This window comes from Sesamum indicum, linkage group LG11 (genome assembly GCF_026168435.1).
Source record: "Sesamum indicum cultivar Baizhima isolate 11 linkage group LG11, ASM2616843v1, whole genome shotgun sequence".
Taxonomy (NCBI): Eukaryota; Viridiplantae; Streptophyta; class Magnoliopsida; order Lamiales; family Pedaliaceae; genus Sesamum; species Sesamum indicum.
Window position 1 is genome coordinate 12039981 of NC_142667.1, and position 14057 is coordinate 12054037.

The 14057-nt window shown below is 35.3% G+C and overlaps 2 protein-coding genes across 4 annotated transcripts; both read left to right on the plus strand.

The window, feature by feature from the left end:
- Positions 1–668: 668 nt before the first annotated feature.
- On the plus strand, positions 669–7173 carry LOC105173848 (Pseudouridine synthase family protein). Of its 3 annotated transcripts, none has more exons than XM_020697600.2 (9): positions 669–897; positions 1370–1475; positions 2011–2192; positions 3856–4001; positions 4506–4597; positions 4724–5055; positions 5651–5740; positions 6574–6633; positions 6796–6961. In XM_020697600.2, exons 1-9 carry the CDS (start codon positions 740–742, stop codon positions 6812–6814), a joined length of 1185 nt encoding a protein of 394 aa, XP_020553259.2. In that variant the 5' UTR covers positions 669–739; the 3' UTR covers positions 6815–6961. The 3 variants fall into 3 exon arrangements, with proteins under 3 accessions (XP_020553259.2, XP_011094040.3, XP_088731280.1); XM_011095738.3 differs by having other exon boundaries at positions 671–897; positions 5674–5740; positions 6796–7173; XM_088875154.1 differs by having other exon boundaries at positions 758–897; positions 1995–2192; positions 5674–5740; positions 6796–7173.
- Positions 7174–7882: 709 nt separating this feature from the next.
- LOC105173849 (pollen receptor-like kinase 1) lies at positions 7883–11186 on the plus strand. The gene is made up of 3 exons (XM_011095741.3): positions 7883–8852; positions 9411–10079; positions 10387–11186. Exons 1-3 carry the CDS (start codon positions 8183–8185, stop codon positions 10968–10970), a joined length of 1923 nt encoding a protein of 640 aa, XP_011094043.1. The 5' UTR covers positions 7883–8182; the 3' UTR covers positions 10971–11186.
- Positions 11187–14057: the final 2871 nt, after the last annotated feature.

A 14057-nucleotide genomic window follows, 5' to 3' on the forward strand; every position in this document is an offset into this window, starting at 1 on the left:
TGATGTTTGGAGTTATGATTTAATAATTTATCATACAAATATAGATTGCAATTAAGTTTCGATGGGCGGATCTCGGATTTGGGTTAAAACTCACCCTGTTGCCACCTATAATAGTTGTGTTAAAATGACGTAAAATTACTTTTATAAAAAAAAAAAGGACTACATTTAATTTTTAAAATTATCTGATGAAAAATATAGTTATCATATTTAAAAATTGATGATTTTCATGGTTCGTAGATGTAGAAAAATTTTATTTTGCATAATAGTATAAATAGATATATATTAATATAGATATAAATTATAGAGACAATTATATTTCTTAATTTATGATCTATTTACACAAACCACCTCTATCTTTTAAATAATTATACATACACCCACTAAAATATTATTATTACCTACACAAACCACTCATTACTCTTTTAAAAAATTACACACATACTCCTAAAATGTTAGTATTGTTATATAAACTACTCTTATTTTTTTAGTATCAGAAATAATTTCTATAATTTTGTAAAAAATACAAATAATTATATAAATAAACAATAGATTAGAGGGGTTGATGTAATTATCCCAAATTATATTTGCGGTCGAGAAACATGTTCAAACTATTCAACCAAATGGTCAAATGGTGGTTACGTATAAAAATGAAGAGAAAAGGCAAATTAAGTTGGTTAAAAGAAGAGTGCGGGTGGGGGGAGGGGAAAAGGAGTTTCCGCTTTCCAGAGGGGGAAGGTAAATGATAAAGCAGCCGGCGGCTGTGGCGGGACTGCGTCTGAGAAGTATAATGGAAAGGCCTGCGCCTCCGTCTCCGTCTCTGCCTCCGCCTCCGCCTCCTAAGGATTATGTTCACTACCACCACACTGATGCTTGCAGTTTCTCCAGATGGACAGCCAAGTAAGTCGATTTACGCAAACACCCTTCTTCTCTTTCACTCCCAGACACTATTGCTATTCAATTCGGATCTTCTAGTGTGTGTGTGTGGCATACGCACTACACCCGCAAATGTGTGCCTATCCGAGTTTTCGGTTACATTCGCAATTCCATGTGTTCATATTTACTTTGCTTTTTCACAATTTTGACTTATGATTCGGGATTCAATTAAGTTGGCTTTTTATGTATCTGAGTGCTAAGGGAATGTATTTGGTTGGGTCCACTCAGTTGGTCATGCATTGTTTGTATTCGAGTTGTCTATTATCATTTAGATATACTCAGTTAGACTATACTATATTTTGGTCCATAGATTGTTGCTTGGGTGTTATATGGGCTGAACTCTGTATTTTTGACCAACTTATGCTCAATTTCGTGTACCCAATCGTGCAAAATATATGTTAACTAAGTGACATGGTAACTTTCTTGACTGTGGCAGGGAAAGTTATCAGTTCATGTATGGAAAGCCATGGCAAAAAGTTACTGATCTTTATTTGGATGTGGTGAATGGCCGCCTATCACTATCTGAATTGTTTGGGAAAGAGGTGGGCCTTTTCATAACGACTACTTTTGAACATTTTCGTATTTAACTGTTCATTCTTGTTTCAAGATTCATTTTTGTTTCTTTGGGTTTAGAACAACTACTATTTAAAGCAATTTAGCTAATCAGAGTCGCATTCTTCTATATTATGGTTAAACTACATTGCGAATTAATTCTGAGCAATTATGGCTAGTTCTAGCAGGTAGGAAATGATTCTGTTCCTATTTGTGATCACTCATTTTTTCCTCCGTGTACATGCTCTAGTATTTTTTGCTAATTATGTAAACACCTCAAATGCTCCTTCTTTTGTACATGCTATTGGTAAAAATGATATCACATGAAACACAAGTCTCCTGCAATATGCATAATCCATGCTACCTTCCAGAGCTATCGTTCTCGTTCAGTATTCTGGAAACCATTAAGTTTTTATCTTGTTGAACATCTATTCTGAAATTTTTAAGGTTCTAAAGTATTTATTTCACAGTTTAAAGATTTTCGTTTTTTTTTTTAATATAATATAAAGAATAAAGTTTACACAGACATATGCTGTAGATGGTGGTGCTGAAATCGTCAAAGATTGTGATAAATCTGAATTGGTACGCAACCCAGCTGGGGATAGGACTGGAAGATGGGCAAGAGTGACTTTCAAAATACTGCTGTCTTATCATGGAAGTTCTTTTGATGGGTGGCAGAAACAGCCTGGTTTAAACACTGTCCAAGGGTAAGCGTTCTGCCAGTTTTCGATTAATTTCTCTAATTCCATAAGCTAAACAAATTAATACAGACAGCAATATGTCCTAATAACATATATGTCACCTGATATTTAAAAATTCCTTCATGATTGACGACTAACTATGCTCTAGCTTTCTGTGGATCATGGGTTCTACTATTTTGTGTTTCTTCTTTGACATTATATCAATGCATCAATTTCATGAATTATTCTCTTTAAAAATTGATATGTTGTCTCCAAAGTGATTGATCAACTTGTTGCGTTTGAGGAAAAATGTGCTGAAGTTCTTCACTTTCTATTCAAAGTTATCTCCAGAGCGAATGAGAAAAGAATGCCTAAAGAGAGAGGCATGATCCTGTTGAACCCAAATTTCCCGGGCTACATTGAGAAAAAAACATATGTTCAGCTTTATTCAATCGTGTTTCTGGAGTCAGTCTCTATTGTGGAGATGTCTGGGTCTTACATATCTGTATGACAAGTGCGGTCTTGCTATTTAGATGTCGGAGTCATTTGTCTAGTTATGATTTGTGTGAGTTTAGTATGTCATGCAAGAATCCTATGTTTTTGCTTAAGGTCAAGCTTCCTCACAAAAATCTTACCCTTGTAGGCTGGAGAATGGAGATATGGGGTGTCAATCATGAGTTTGCATGTGCTTATGGATAATCAACTAGGTTAATCTGGGACATTCTTTTGATATATTATAACCAAGCTGCAGACATGCATTGATTACTATAAGTATTTTGGTTGGACTACCAGAATGTACTATGACTCTTTTCTCTCTTTCTTCAAGGTTAATCTTGTCCGTCCTAAGAAAATGTTAACCTGTTCTGGTACTATATAATGCATACTCATTGCTAAATACTAGTTTGATTTTTCATGTTACTAAAATTATACTTGATTGCGCTCTTGTTCTAAATACTAGTTTGATTTTTCATGTTACTAAAATTATACTTGATTGCGCTCTTGTTGCTTTCTGGATTATACTTGGTTAGACAAAGAAAATGGTAGAAAGATGAAAAACCATAATTTTCCATACTTGATTGAAAAACAGAAAATACAGATATTGCAGTTACACTCTGTGATATCTCAGATTGGTCAAGAGTCTGGTGTATGGCTCCTTCTGTATGGAACCGCTAGTGTTGTTTTGTTGAAATTGCTTTCACTAAATAGGACATCCATTGTTAAGCACTAGTACTATGATCGAGTCTGGGACCAGCAGATCTGGTTTTAATGGCTGAAACAGTAAAATGACTTGCCTTGTCCCAGTCAAACAAATGTGCTCATACCAAGATACATTGTCCTATGGGAGCCTGTACAATTAGAGAATGATGCTGAACATTTGAAAAATACTGCTCTTCTAAGTTTCTTTTTTTACATAGTGTCCTGATTGTGCTTCTCTAGTTTTATGCATGGGCATGCTCAGAGATTATCAATTCTAAGTTATCTCTTGTCATTTGTTACCTGATTGGTAATGAGAACATGAGTATGGCGGAGGTAATTTGCTTGTAAATGGAAGATCAAGGGAAACAATGAAACTTGAACTAATATTTGCAGAAGTGTTGGTTTCTTGAACTAGGGTTAAGATACTTGGTTGAATCATGATCATTCTTCATGCACAAGCTAGCTTTGAACTTATTGTTGTCTTATAATACAGATTGATTGAAAGATCTCTTGGAAAATTCGTTGATGAAAAGAAAGTGCAGCTACTGAAAGAAAAGAAATTACCAATAGATGGTTGTGCTGTTGTCGCTGGGCGTACAGACAAAGGGGTGACAGCTCTTGAACAAGTTTGTTCTTTCTGTATGTTTCACTCTTCTTTAATATCTACATCTCCCTCTTGCTCACATATAAAACATGTATATATGTATATATATGTAAAGCATATACATTTATCGATCTTGGAATTGGTAGAGTCATCTTTCTGAATGGTGCTAGCTTTTCAGATGAACTAATGTTAAGAGTCCCCCTTTCTGAGAGACCCTTTAGATGTCTATTCAGTTTGATGGTGACTGTTTAATGTTTCTTATACTTCGCTTTTCAGTGCAAAAGGGTGTGGGCTGATGAAATTAACAAAGGAAACAAAAGTTAGGGTCTATACATATAATGTTGAGAAGCATTTCCCTCAATTCTGTAAGGTTAAAGGCACAATTGTGGTAATGGAAACAGGACCGGAAACCTCTATCTTAGATGAGTCTGGGAGGCCACAAAATAAATACTTTATAAGGCATTGATGCGTTCTACTTTCTTCCATCATCATTTGTATAAGTTTGTTGCTCATAAATGAACTACTTTTTGTATGCCTAGATACATGGAGAAAAGATGTTACAGCTGTAGAGATTAAGGACGCCGTAAATGGTGCAGCACCAGGGAAGATAAGGGTCATTTCTGTTTCTCCGGTATGAACCTTGTGGCCATGATTTATGAGTCCCCTAGTCATACTCATGTTCAGTCTTCGAACATGACCTCAAAGAATTTCTGGAAATGCTTTAATATCATACTGATGTGTGCATGATATATTTTAGGTCTCACGTGAATTTCATCCCAATTTCTCTGCAAAGTGGCGACGCTATTTGTACATATTTCCTTTCAATGATGAAAATATGGATGATAAAGAGGGTCAATCCAAGAAAAATGTTTTGGATGTTACTGTTCGCCGAGAAGGCCAATATGGTGAATGCTTTCATGAAGAAAACTGTGCGCGTGTAACTGATGGTGATGACCAGCATGAATCACAAACTAGAAACAAACCACTCACTTTCGAAATAAGCCGTGTTAACCATCTTTTACATCAACTGGAAGGGAAGTTACTTTCCTTCAGGATGTTTGCACGAGATACTAAGGCCTCAAGAAACATGTAAGACTTGTAATCGTTCTCTCTCTCTCTCTCTTTCTCCTTTTTCTTTAATGAATGACTTATAATTCTTTAACAAATATATGTCCTCATTATTTCTGGTATGATCAAGTGTGCCTCAAGTCCGGTCCTTGCATACCCCAATCTGAATCTATTGTAGCCATGGTCTTATCATATGCAGCTTAGGTTTATCTTATTTGGTTTTGTTCTTAGTCTGTAACCATTGGTAATGCATCAATTGAAGATTCAGCGAACAACTATGCAATTTGGTTTCCTGATAAATGAAGTTGATTTTGGTGAATTTTGAGCTGGATGTCTTCCAGAAAACATATTCGGATTTCTTTTATTTGCATAAAATTATAATACACATTTTAATCCCACTCACCTCTATCCTATTTATCCTCTCTTTACCTAGTTTTCTTCTGTTGGGCAAGAGAAATCAGCAAACATTTTGGCAGTCATGCCAACGATTATATGCATCAAAAACCACTCTGAAAGTAATACATTAGATCTGATGTGGTGCGCATGAATTTAAAATTTCACTTTGTTCTGTGTGTGTGTTTTCTTTAAATAAATAAATGACAATTTACTTTCTTAGAACAATTCTTTATCACATTGCAGTGGTCCACCAACAGAGTGCTTTCTCTACCATGCACGAGCTGCAGAGGCCTATTTACCCTGTTCTAAGGTTGGCAACTGACAGAATCTTCTGCATCTTATTTTTCCTGTCATCAATATAGATCTTCATTGCCATGTTTTTCAAAAAAGAGGGTTGTGTTTATCCATATCTCTAAAGAATTAAGCTTGGGACTATGTTGATTATCACATCACATGGGTAAAAACATTAAAAAAGAACAAGTAAATTTTTTAAAAACCTTGGATTATTATGTCTTTAAGCAGTTAGAGAGGCTGCATGCAGTGCTGCGGTATTCATATGACAAAATTGTAGACTCGACAAGAATAGGAAAGGGATATTTAAGGTTTGATTGCACTTGACAGTGAAAATTAGTAGTATATTTTTAAGTTCAGTTGATTTCCCTTTAGAATTTCTCAAGAGTTACTAAGAAGAAACAAGATAAACTTCTCATGAGTTAGATAACACAGCCCAACAGAAATGGACACATTCATTTGAAACTGCCCATCATCTAATCAATGGTTATTGTAGACTCTTAGTGTATTTTATCTTCACATCTTACTCAAAAAACTAAAGACAAATGATCATGATGACCAAAAAATCTGACCTTCATTTAATGATTTTGCTAATAAACTGGTGAATAATGTTTTCCATGTATCACTTATAGGATCCTCTTGGGACACATGACATTGGGTAAGGTGTGATTCCAGTTTGAGCTAGCCAGTGCATTTTGATAACTATCATTTAGTTGCAAGTGCATGAGGATTATTGACAGGGATGGGATTGCATCATGCTTTGTACACATAGTCATGATCATGTGCCTGTACTTGCATCAACCTTTTGTTCCTTAATCCTGATGTGGTTTAATATGTTTCTGTATCTGAAAGGATGGAACCAGAACAAAGACAATGTGCATTGAATTGGTTGCGAATCGGTTCTTGCGGAAGGTAGCTACTTCTTTCGCTTTGTATGAGGAAAGTTTGCGTATCGTGTGGATATAATTACAAGTAATTAAAGGCAAACTATACTAATTTGGCTGCAGAATCCTCTTTGAATCATGTTCTATTCATTTCCAATTTGATCATTTTGCCTTTCCTTGTATTTCGCAGATGGTTAGAGTTCTTGTAGCAACCGCAATCAGGGAAGCAGCTGCTGGTGCCGACGATGATGCATTGCTAAAGCTGATGGATGCAACATGTAGGCGTGCCACCGCACCACCTGCACCCCCGGATGGCCTTTGTCTCGTTGATGTAGGATATACAGAATTCGACAGAAAAAATTGCTTAATCCCTTGAGGCTATCTCATTCCCATTTTTTACTATGATTCATCTTCGAAGAAATCGTCTCACATTGTACCGAACGTGAGTAGACTTTAGGTGTTAGCATCCTCATGATTCATACTTATAAGTAGTTTAAAAAGCCTAACATTATTCCTTCATTTGTATACTTCTCGATTTCATTTAACCCCCGTTACTCGTTCTCTTTTAGTTATCATTTGATACTTCTGTATTTATAGTAAATGTTTTAGATAAAGATTCTACGACTCAACAGCCTCTTGACCCAAAACATTAGATACGCAGTCAAGGAAACGAGATCCATTCTGACCATTTTGTCTTTTATTCTCTTATCTTGCTGAAATTAATCCAAACTAGATATTGAAAATTTGGGATTTCAGTTACATGAGAATGGTGGTGATAGGGAAAAATACACTAAATCAGCAAAGGACTGAAATGCCCTCAAAGAAATGCGAAAATGCGTAAGCACTCTATAGAACTGCGTGTTTTATGACGACCCGTTTGGCACTCATCTGACGATTGTCCTACTTATATATGATCCATACATATTTTGATATATAAATACTTTGAGGGTTCACTTAACATGTATATATTTATTATTGAGAGATTGCATCCTATGATCGTACATTTACAATTTAAAATCTTAACTGTTTTAGTTTCGGAGGGTTTCAGCTAGCCTTAACAAGTTGTATGTTTAGCCCAAATCATCACTAATGCAACTTAAATTATTTATTAAAACCCAAGTTCCAAAATTGTTAGATCACCATTGGATAAGTCGCAGAGAATCTCGACCAAGATCAGGTGAGATAGTATTAGTACATGGTAGTAGAATACAAGATGAATAGGGTAGAAAGGTCCAGAAGTGAAAATGGGGGAGTTGGGTTGGGGGGTGGGAGAGGGGGAGCTATAATCTGTATTGGAAGTGAGAGAAATTCAAAGGCGCAGCGCATAAATCTCATGCAAAACAAAAAGAGTGGGCTGCAAAGAAACAGAGGGAGAGGGAGAATTGTCACTAACACAAAAACACACTATTATTGGTCCCTCTCTCTTCTCTCTCTCTCTCTCCATCTCTTTCATTTTGATTCTCCTGCATCAATTAATCATTCTCTGCTCTCAGCCGATCAACCCATATATCCGCATTCCCCACAGTTTTCTTCCGGGGGCGCGCGCCCACGAGTGCGCCGTACCCCGATCCATCACCATGGCCCGTAAACGCATCCTTCTCTCCACCCGCTCCACCGTCATCGTTCTGCTCGTCATCATTTTCTTGCATCTCACGTCCGTCTCCGCCGAGTCGGAAGCCGATATCTTGATTAAATTTAAGGAGTCTCTCAAGAACAGCGGCGCCTTGTCCAACTGGAACAATCAGAAGCCGCCATGCAGCGGCGATCACGAGAATTGGGTTGGAATTTTCTGCGAGGAGGGGGCTGTCTGGGGGCTCCAGCTTCAAAACATGGGGTTGGAGGGCGTCATTGATTTGGATTCCCTAACAAAGTTGACCCACTTGAGAACTATGAGCTTTATGTACAACAATTTTCATGGGCCTATCCCGGATTTGGCCCGCCTTTCGGGGCTGAAAACGGTTTATCTTTCGCACAACAAGTTCTCTGGGGAAATCCAACCAGAAACTTTCATTGGGATGACGGGGTTGAAAAAACTTCATTTGGCTAACAACAAGTTCTCTGGGCAGATTCCTATCTCGTTGCTGGAACTGCCTAAGCTCATGGAGTTGATGCTGGAAAACAATGAGTTTGAAGGTTTGATACCACAGTTTCCACCAGACAGGCTTAAAAGGTTGAACGTATCCAACAACAAACTGGTCGGAGAGATTCCTCATAGCCTCAGTAATTTCACTACTTCCATTTTTGACGGTGAGTTGATTGCTTTTGCTTCAATTCATTCGTTTCTTTTTTGTCTTTTTCATTGCATTCTAGACATCCCATAATATCCAGTGTAACAGTGAAATTAAGCTTCTAAGTTTTTAAAGTATCCTGGATTTCAGCTGTAGTATTGTGTCATTTTGCGAGTTACCTGTAGGAAGCATCAGAACTAAGTTAAATCCAGAGGAGTTTGCTTTGTAGAATCTGGAAGAGACTGATGGATAGGTTGCATTATTGGCAGAAATCATATTGTTCAACTCATCATATCCTTCCACATGGATATATGTACATTTCCCCTGTTGTTGTGTGCAACTATATATGGATTCGTGAATGTTGATCATATGAACTTCATTGATAACTTCCTCCTTTTTCAGCAATTCTCAACACTGGCTGCTCATTTACTTTCATTTTGCTTCCTTATTAGATGCCATATTTGGATACTAAAGAAGATTATGAAATGGTACTTCTGGGGAATGAAGGATCTTTAATGTTCATACTTGGAAGTCTTGGACTGTCAGCTGATAATTTCATCCCTTTGTCCCAAAACAGGCAACACTGATTTATGTGGGGCGCCATTGAAATCATGTACTACCCCAAACAAACTGTCCGTTGGAACAATAATCCCTGTCACAATACTGGTGGCAGCAGCATTGGGAGCATTGGTAGTAGTAGTAGTCATCCTCCGCAGACGTAAGCAAGCCCCCCTGGGACCTGGGGAAGCTGCAGCAGTCTCGGCCTCAGCCTCAGCCACCGCATCTGCATACGGAAAGGCCGAGCAGAAAGCTTATGTGGAGTTAGACAAAATGGAACAAGGCCGAGCTGCTGCTACAAGCCGAGCTGTCACTCCAGGGACGGTATCCCCTGAGAAACACAGCCATGCCAAGAAGTCCGAGCCGAATGTTAAGATAACCTTCCTGAAAGAAGAGAGGGATAAGTTTGACATGTCGGACTTGCTCAGGGCGTCAGCTGAGGTTCTAGGCAGTGGCGTCTTTGGCTCGACGTACAAAGCCGCTCTGGGTGACGGGCAGATGATGGTTGTGAAGAGATTCAAGCACATGAACAATGTGAATAAGGAAGAGTTTCATGAGCATATGAGAAGGCTGGGCAGGTTGAGCCACCCCAACTTGCTTCCTATTGTGGGCTTCTACTACAGGAAAGAGGAGAAGCTCTTGGTCGCTGACTATGTGGAGAACGGCAGCCTGGCTGTTCAACTTCATGGTAATCTTAATTTCTCAACTCTACTGACTTACACGTTCCTAATTGCCGTTTTATTTACCAGTAATAGCATCTGTTGCAAATCAGTTTAAAGCGGAAATGGTCTATGGATATAATGTATATCTCTCGACTGAAATCTGGAAGAGCTGTTAAAATCTAAATGATCACATACACTTTGCATGTATAAATGAAATAGAATACAAGATGAAACATAAATTTGGAATAGAACATCTGAACTACTCTTCGTGATCTATACTATACGAGCCTAATTATCATCATGCATCTGTCTGCTGATCATCTCTTATGGTAGGCAATAGATCTCGGGGTCGCCCATGCCCCAACTGGGCAACCCGTTTGAAGATAATCAAAGGAGTAGCCAAAGGCCTATTATACCTCTATAATGAGCTCCCAAGCCTAACCGCTCCCAACGGCCATCTGAAATCCTCGAACGTTCTCCTCGACAGGTCCTTTAATCCCTTCCTCACGGACTACGGACTAGTGCCGGTAGTCAATCAAGAACACGCACAGGAACACATGGTCTGCTACAAGTCAACCGAGTACAAACAAACCGGGCGGATCACCAAGAAAACCGACGTATGGACCCTAGGAATCCTGATCCTGGAAGTCCTGACAGGGCGGTTCCCATCAAATTTCCTGCAGCAGGGCAGGAGTAATGACACGGATATGGCGACGTGGGTGGAGTCCGTGATAAGAGACGAAGCGAGCAACATGGAGATATTTGACGCCAACATGGAGAGGGCTAAACAGTGCGAGTCCGAGATGATGAAACTATTGAAGATTGGCTTGGATTGCTGCCAGGCTGATGTTGACAGCAGGCCTGACATCAAAGAAGCTGTCGAGAAGATTCAGGAGGTTAAGGAAGAAGCAACTTGATGATGATGATAAATTTTTATGCATGGACTGTCTGATGATTACAATGCTATACAGCCAATTTATAGCTAGCTTATTGGCTTTCAGCTTTAGAACATGTCTTTTTCATCCTCCTACATTTATTGTTTGTACTGGATTTTGCATTTTGTGCATTTTAATGTCAGAAGATTGTTTTGGTAGAAGCTTCAAATTGACAGAAATCAGCTCATTGTCTGTGGAGTTGTGGGATTTATTGCTATTGCTATACAAAGCTGAAAGAATGAACAAAATCTTCTATACTCTATATCTATATTATATTATGTTATATACTATTGTTTATTATTATTATTATTAATTTATTCTTGTCAATAGTATTTCACATTATGCATATTTATTCCTATAATTTTTTTTCTCATTATGCTTGTTTACTCATATTAATTTCTTTTTAATATTATATCATAATTATATATTATACTTAGAAGATAAAAAAATACCCTTATGATATAACGGGAAATGACTAAAAGATTCAAGAAAATTAAAAAAAAAATTAATGCATTGAGAAATTTCCTATATAGAAATAAATGAGATTAAGTTAGTCACCTCATGTTAAAATAAGTTGAAAAATAAATAAAATAAATTATCATGTAACACAAATATTTTAACAGTTAAAAAAGTTAAAAGACAATTGAAAATCAATTAAATCACTTCTCCAATAAAGTAAACACTCGCAGTAAGATAGACTAAACGGTTGTAACATTCGCAAATTGTTTTAATACATAATTGTGGGACTAATTGCCAATTATTAAATAAATTTAGTTGAGAATTAAATTATGAGTTTAAATATGAGTATATTAAAAGTCCTAGGGACTAAACTGAAACTATACAAAATAAAATAATTGGGGTTAAACTACATAATTTTAAAAGTTAGGGGTCAAATTATAAATTAACAAAAATTATAAATAAAAAAGAAAAAAGAGAGAGAGAGAGAGATAAATCAACATATAAATAGAGTGGGCTGCTACAAATTTGATGGAAGGAAGCCACCATTTTAAACGTTACAATATATACATATATATGATACTGATATATACTATCAAATAAGAAAAACTCACACACATCCACTTTATTTCATAGAATAGGCATTCTTTCAGCTGTGCATTTCGAAACAGGTATGAATTCATTAATTTGAAATTATTGATTAAATAAGTTATTAATATTATTTAATTAATGTCTTTACTAATTATAGTTTATGATGTCCGATGTAATATTTAATTGAATTTTTATTAAATTAGTGCAAAATTAAATATCACATTTGATATAAAAATATTATAGTTGGTTAATTAAATTACTAAATTTGTTGATTTAATTAATACTATAGTTAATTTACTCAATTTCATCGGGCCTATTAATCAAATGCTTAATTATAAGTATTGGGGTTTAATTAAATTCTATAGTAGCAAGAAATTGATATAAAATTTATAGAAATGTTCAAAAATTATATTTAAGAAGTATTAGAAAATTTTATTTGGGAAATATTGTACTTATTAAAAAAAATATGAGATTCTCGTAATAATTCAATTTTGGTATTTTATTAAGAACGATAGTTATAAAAACATGAGGGGTGCGAGCAAATAAATTTTTATGAATTGATTTATAAATTAAATATATACATGAAAAGTTTAGAAAGTTTGGTTAGATTATAACAGAACAGATATTTGTATTTCAATATAAATGTATATTAAAGATTGTTGAAAATTGTATGAATAATATTCAATATTCTATTTAGAAATTGCGATATTCTCGATATACTAATTATATTCATTATTACTCATTATAGGACTCGAGGATAAAGTAGAGGACTGAACAATTGTCTGTTTGCTAATTAAAGCATTGTAAAGTCGATGTAAGTAAATAATTAGTATCATCTATATATATTTTCCTTTCTTGTAATACTACTTTTATGTAAGTCTGTGACTCGTGTTAAAACTGATTTATATGGAATTGTATGGGTGGTGGATAATTTAATTTAAATGATTGTTGTGAAAGTGAAATGAAAAACTGCATTGAAGTATTACATTGGTTGAATGATGTGTTGTTGGTGCTTGTAAATGGAAATGTATCGATATAGTTTTACGTTACTAGCTGCTTACAAGAATAGTGATATTTGAAAATGAGGGAATGGTGAAAATTGAATATAATTGTGATGTGTATACTCCTTGATTTTGTTTAATAGCCCGTTGTAAAATGAAAAGAAAAGAGCTATGATACCATGTGAAAAGAGTTATAATGCAATGTGAAAAGAGCTATGATGCAAACTAAAAGAGTTATGATGCGAAATGAGATTGGTGAGCCTTCTTGGCGTGTCAAGGGGATTCACTTACACAATATGTAATAAATGGTGAGGTTTAATTAATGAAGAAAAACACTATATCGCCTTTTGATAAGCAGATTGGGCGAAGGATTCAAATAACTATCCAAAAAAATCTATAAGATGCGAGACTGTGAATTTGATGAAACACATAATTTCAAATTTATCAAACTGAATAAAGTGTTTGTTAATGTTGGAAAAAGTCATTCGTATTCTTACTGAGATACTATTTTTATAATAAATAATAATTAATTATAAAATAACATAATTCTATTAGAGACAAAAGCTATTTTAATACTTCTAATTTCTCTAAACTATGTAGATATCATTTTAGAATGAACTACTTTTCAACAAAAAATAAGATAATAAAAAAATTAAAATTATATTTCAATGCTGTCAATTTGGTAAAAGAAATTTTAAATATTTAAGAAAATTTTAGTTTACTAGTGCATAGAGACAGTAAAATTTAAATAAACTACATATGAAGATGTAAAATATCAGGCTAAATTTTTTTCAAAAATACAAGAACGTATTAAAGAATAAATATCATAAATTTCAAATAAAAATCATCAATTTTATTAAATTGAGAACGTTGTTGAAAATTTAAAAAGGAGAGAATTTTAACTAATTAACTTTAGTTTAGTATTAGACAATTCTTTTTCAAAGTTGTACTTCAATTACATGAAAAGTATATTGTATTTGTCATATAATTAATTTAGATTCGACCGAACCCAAAAACCCAA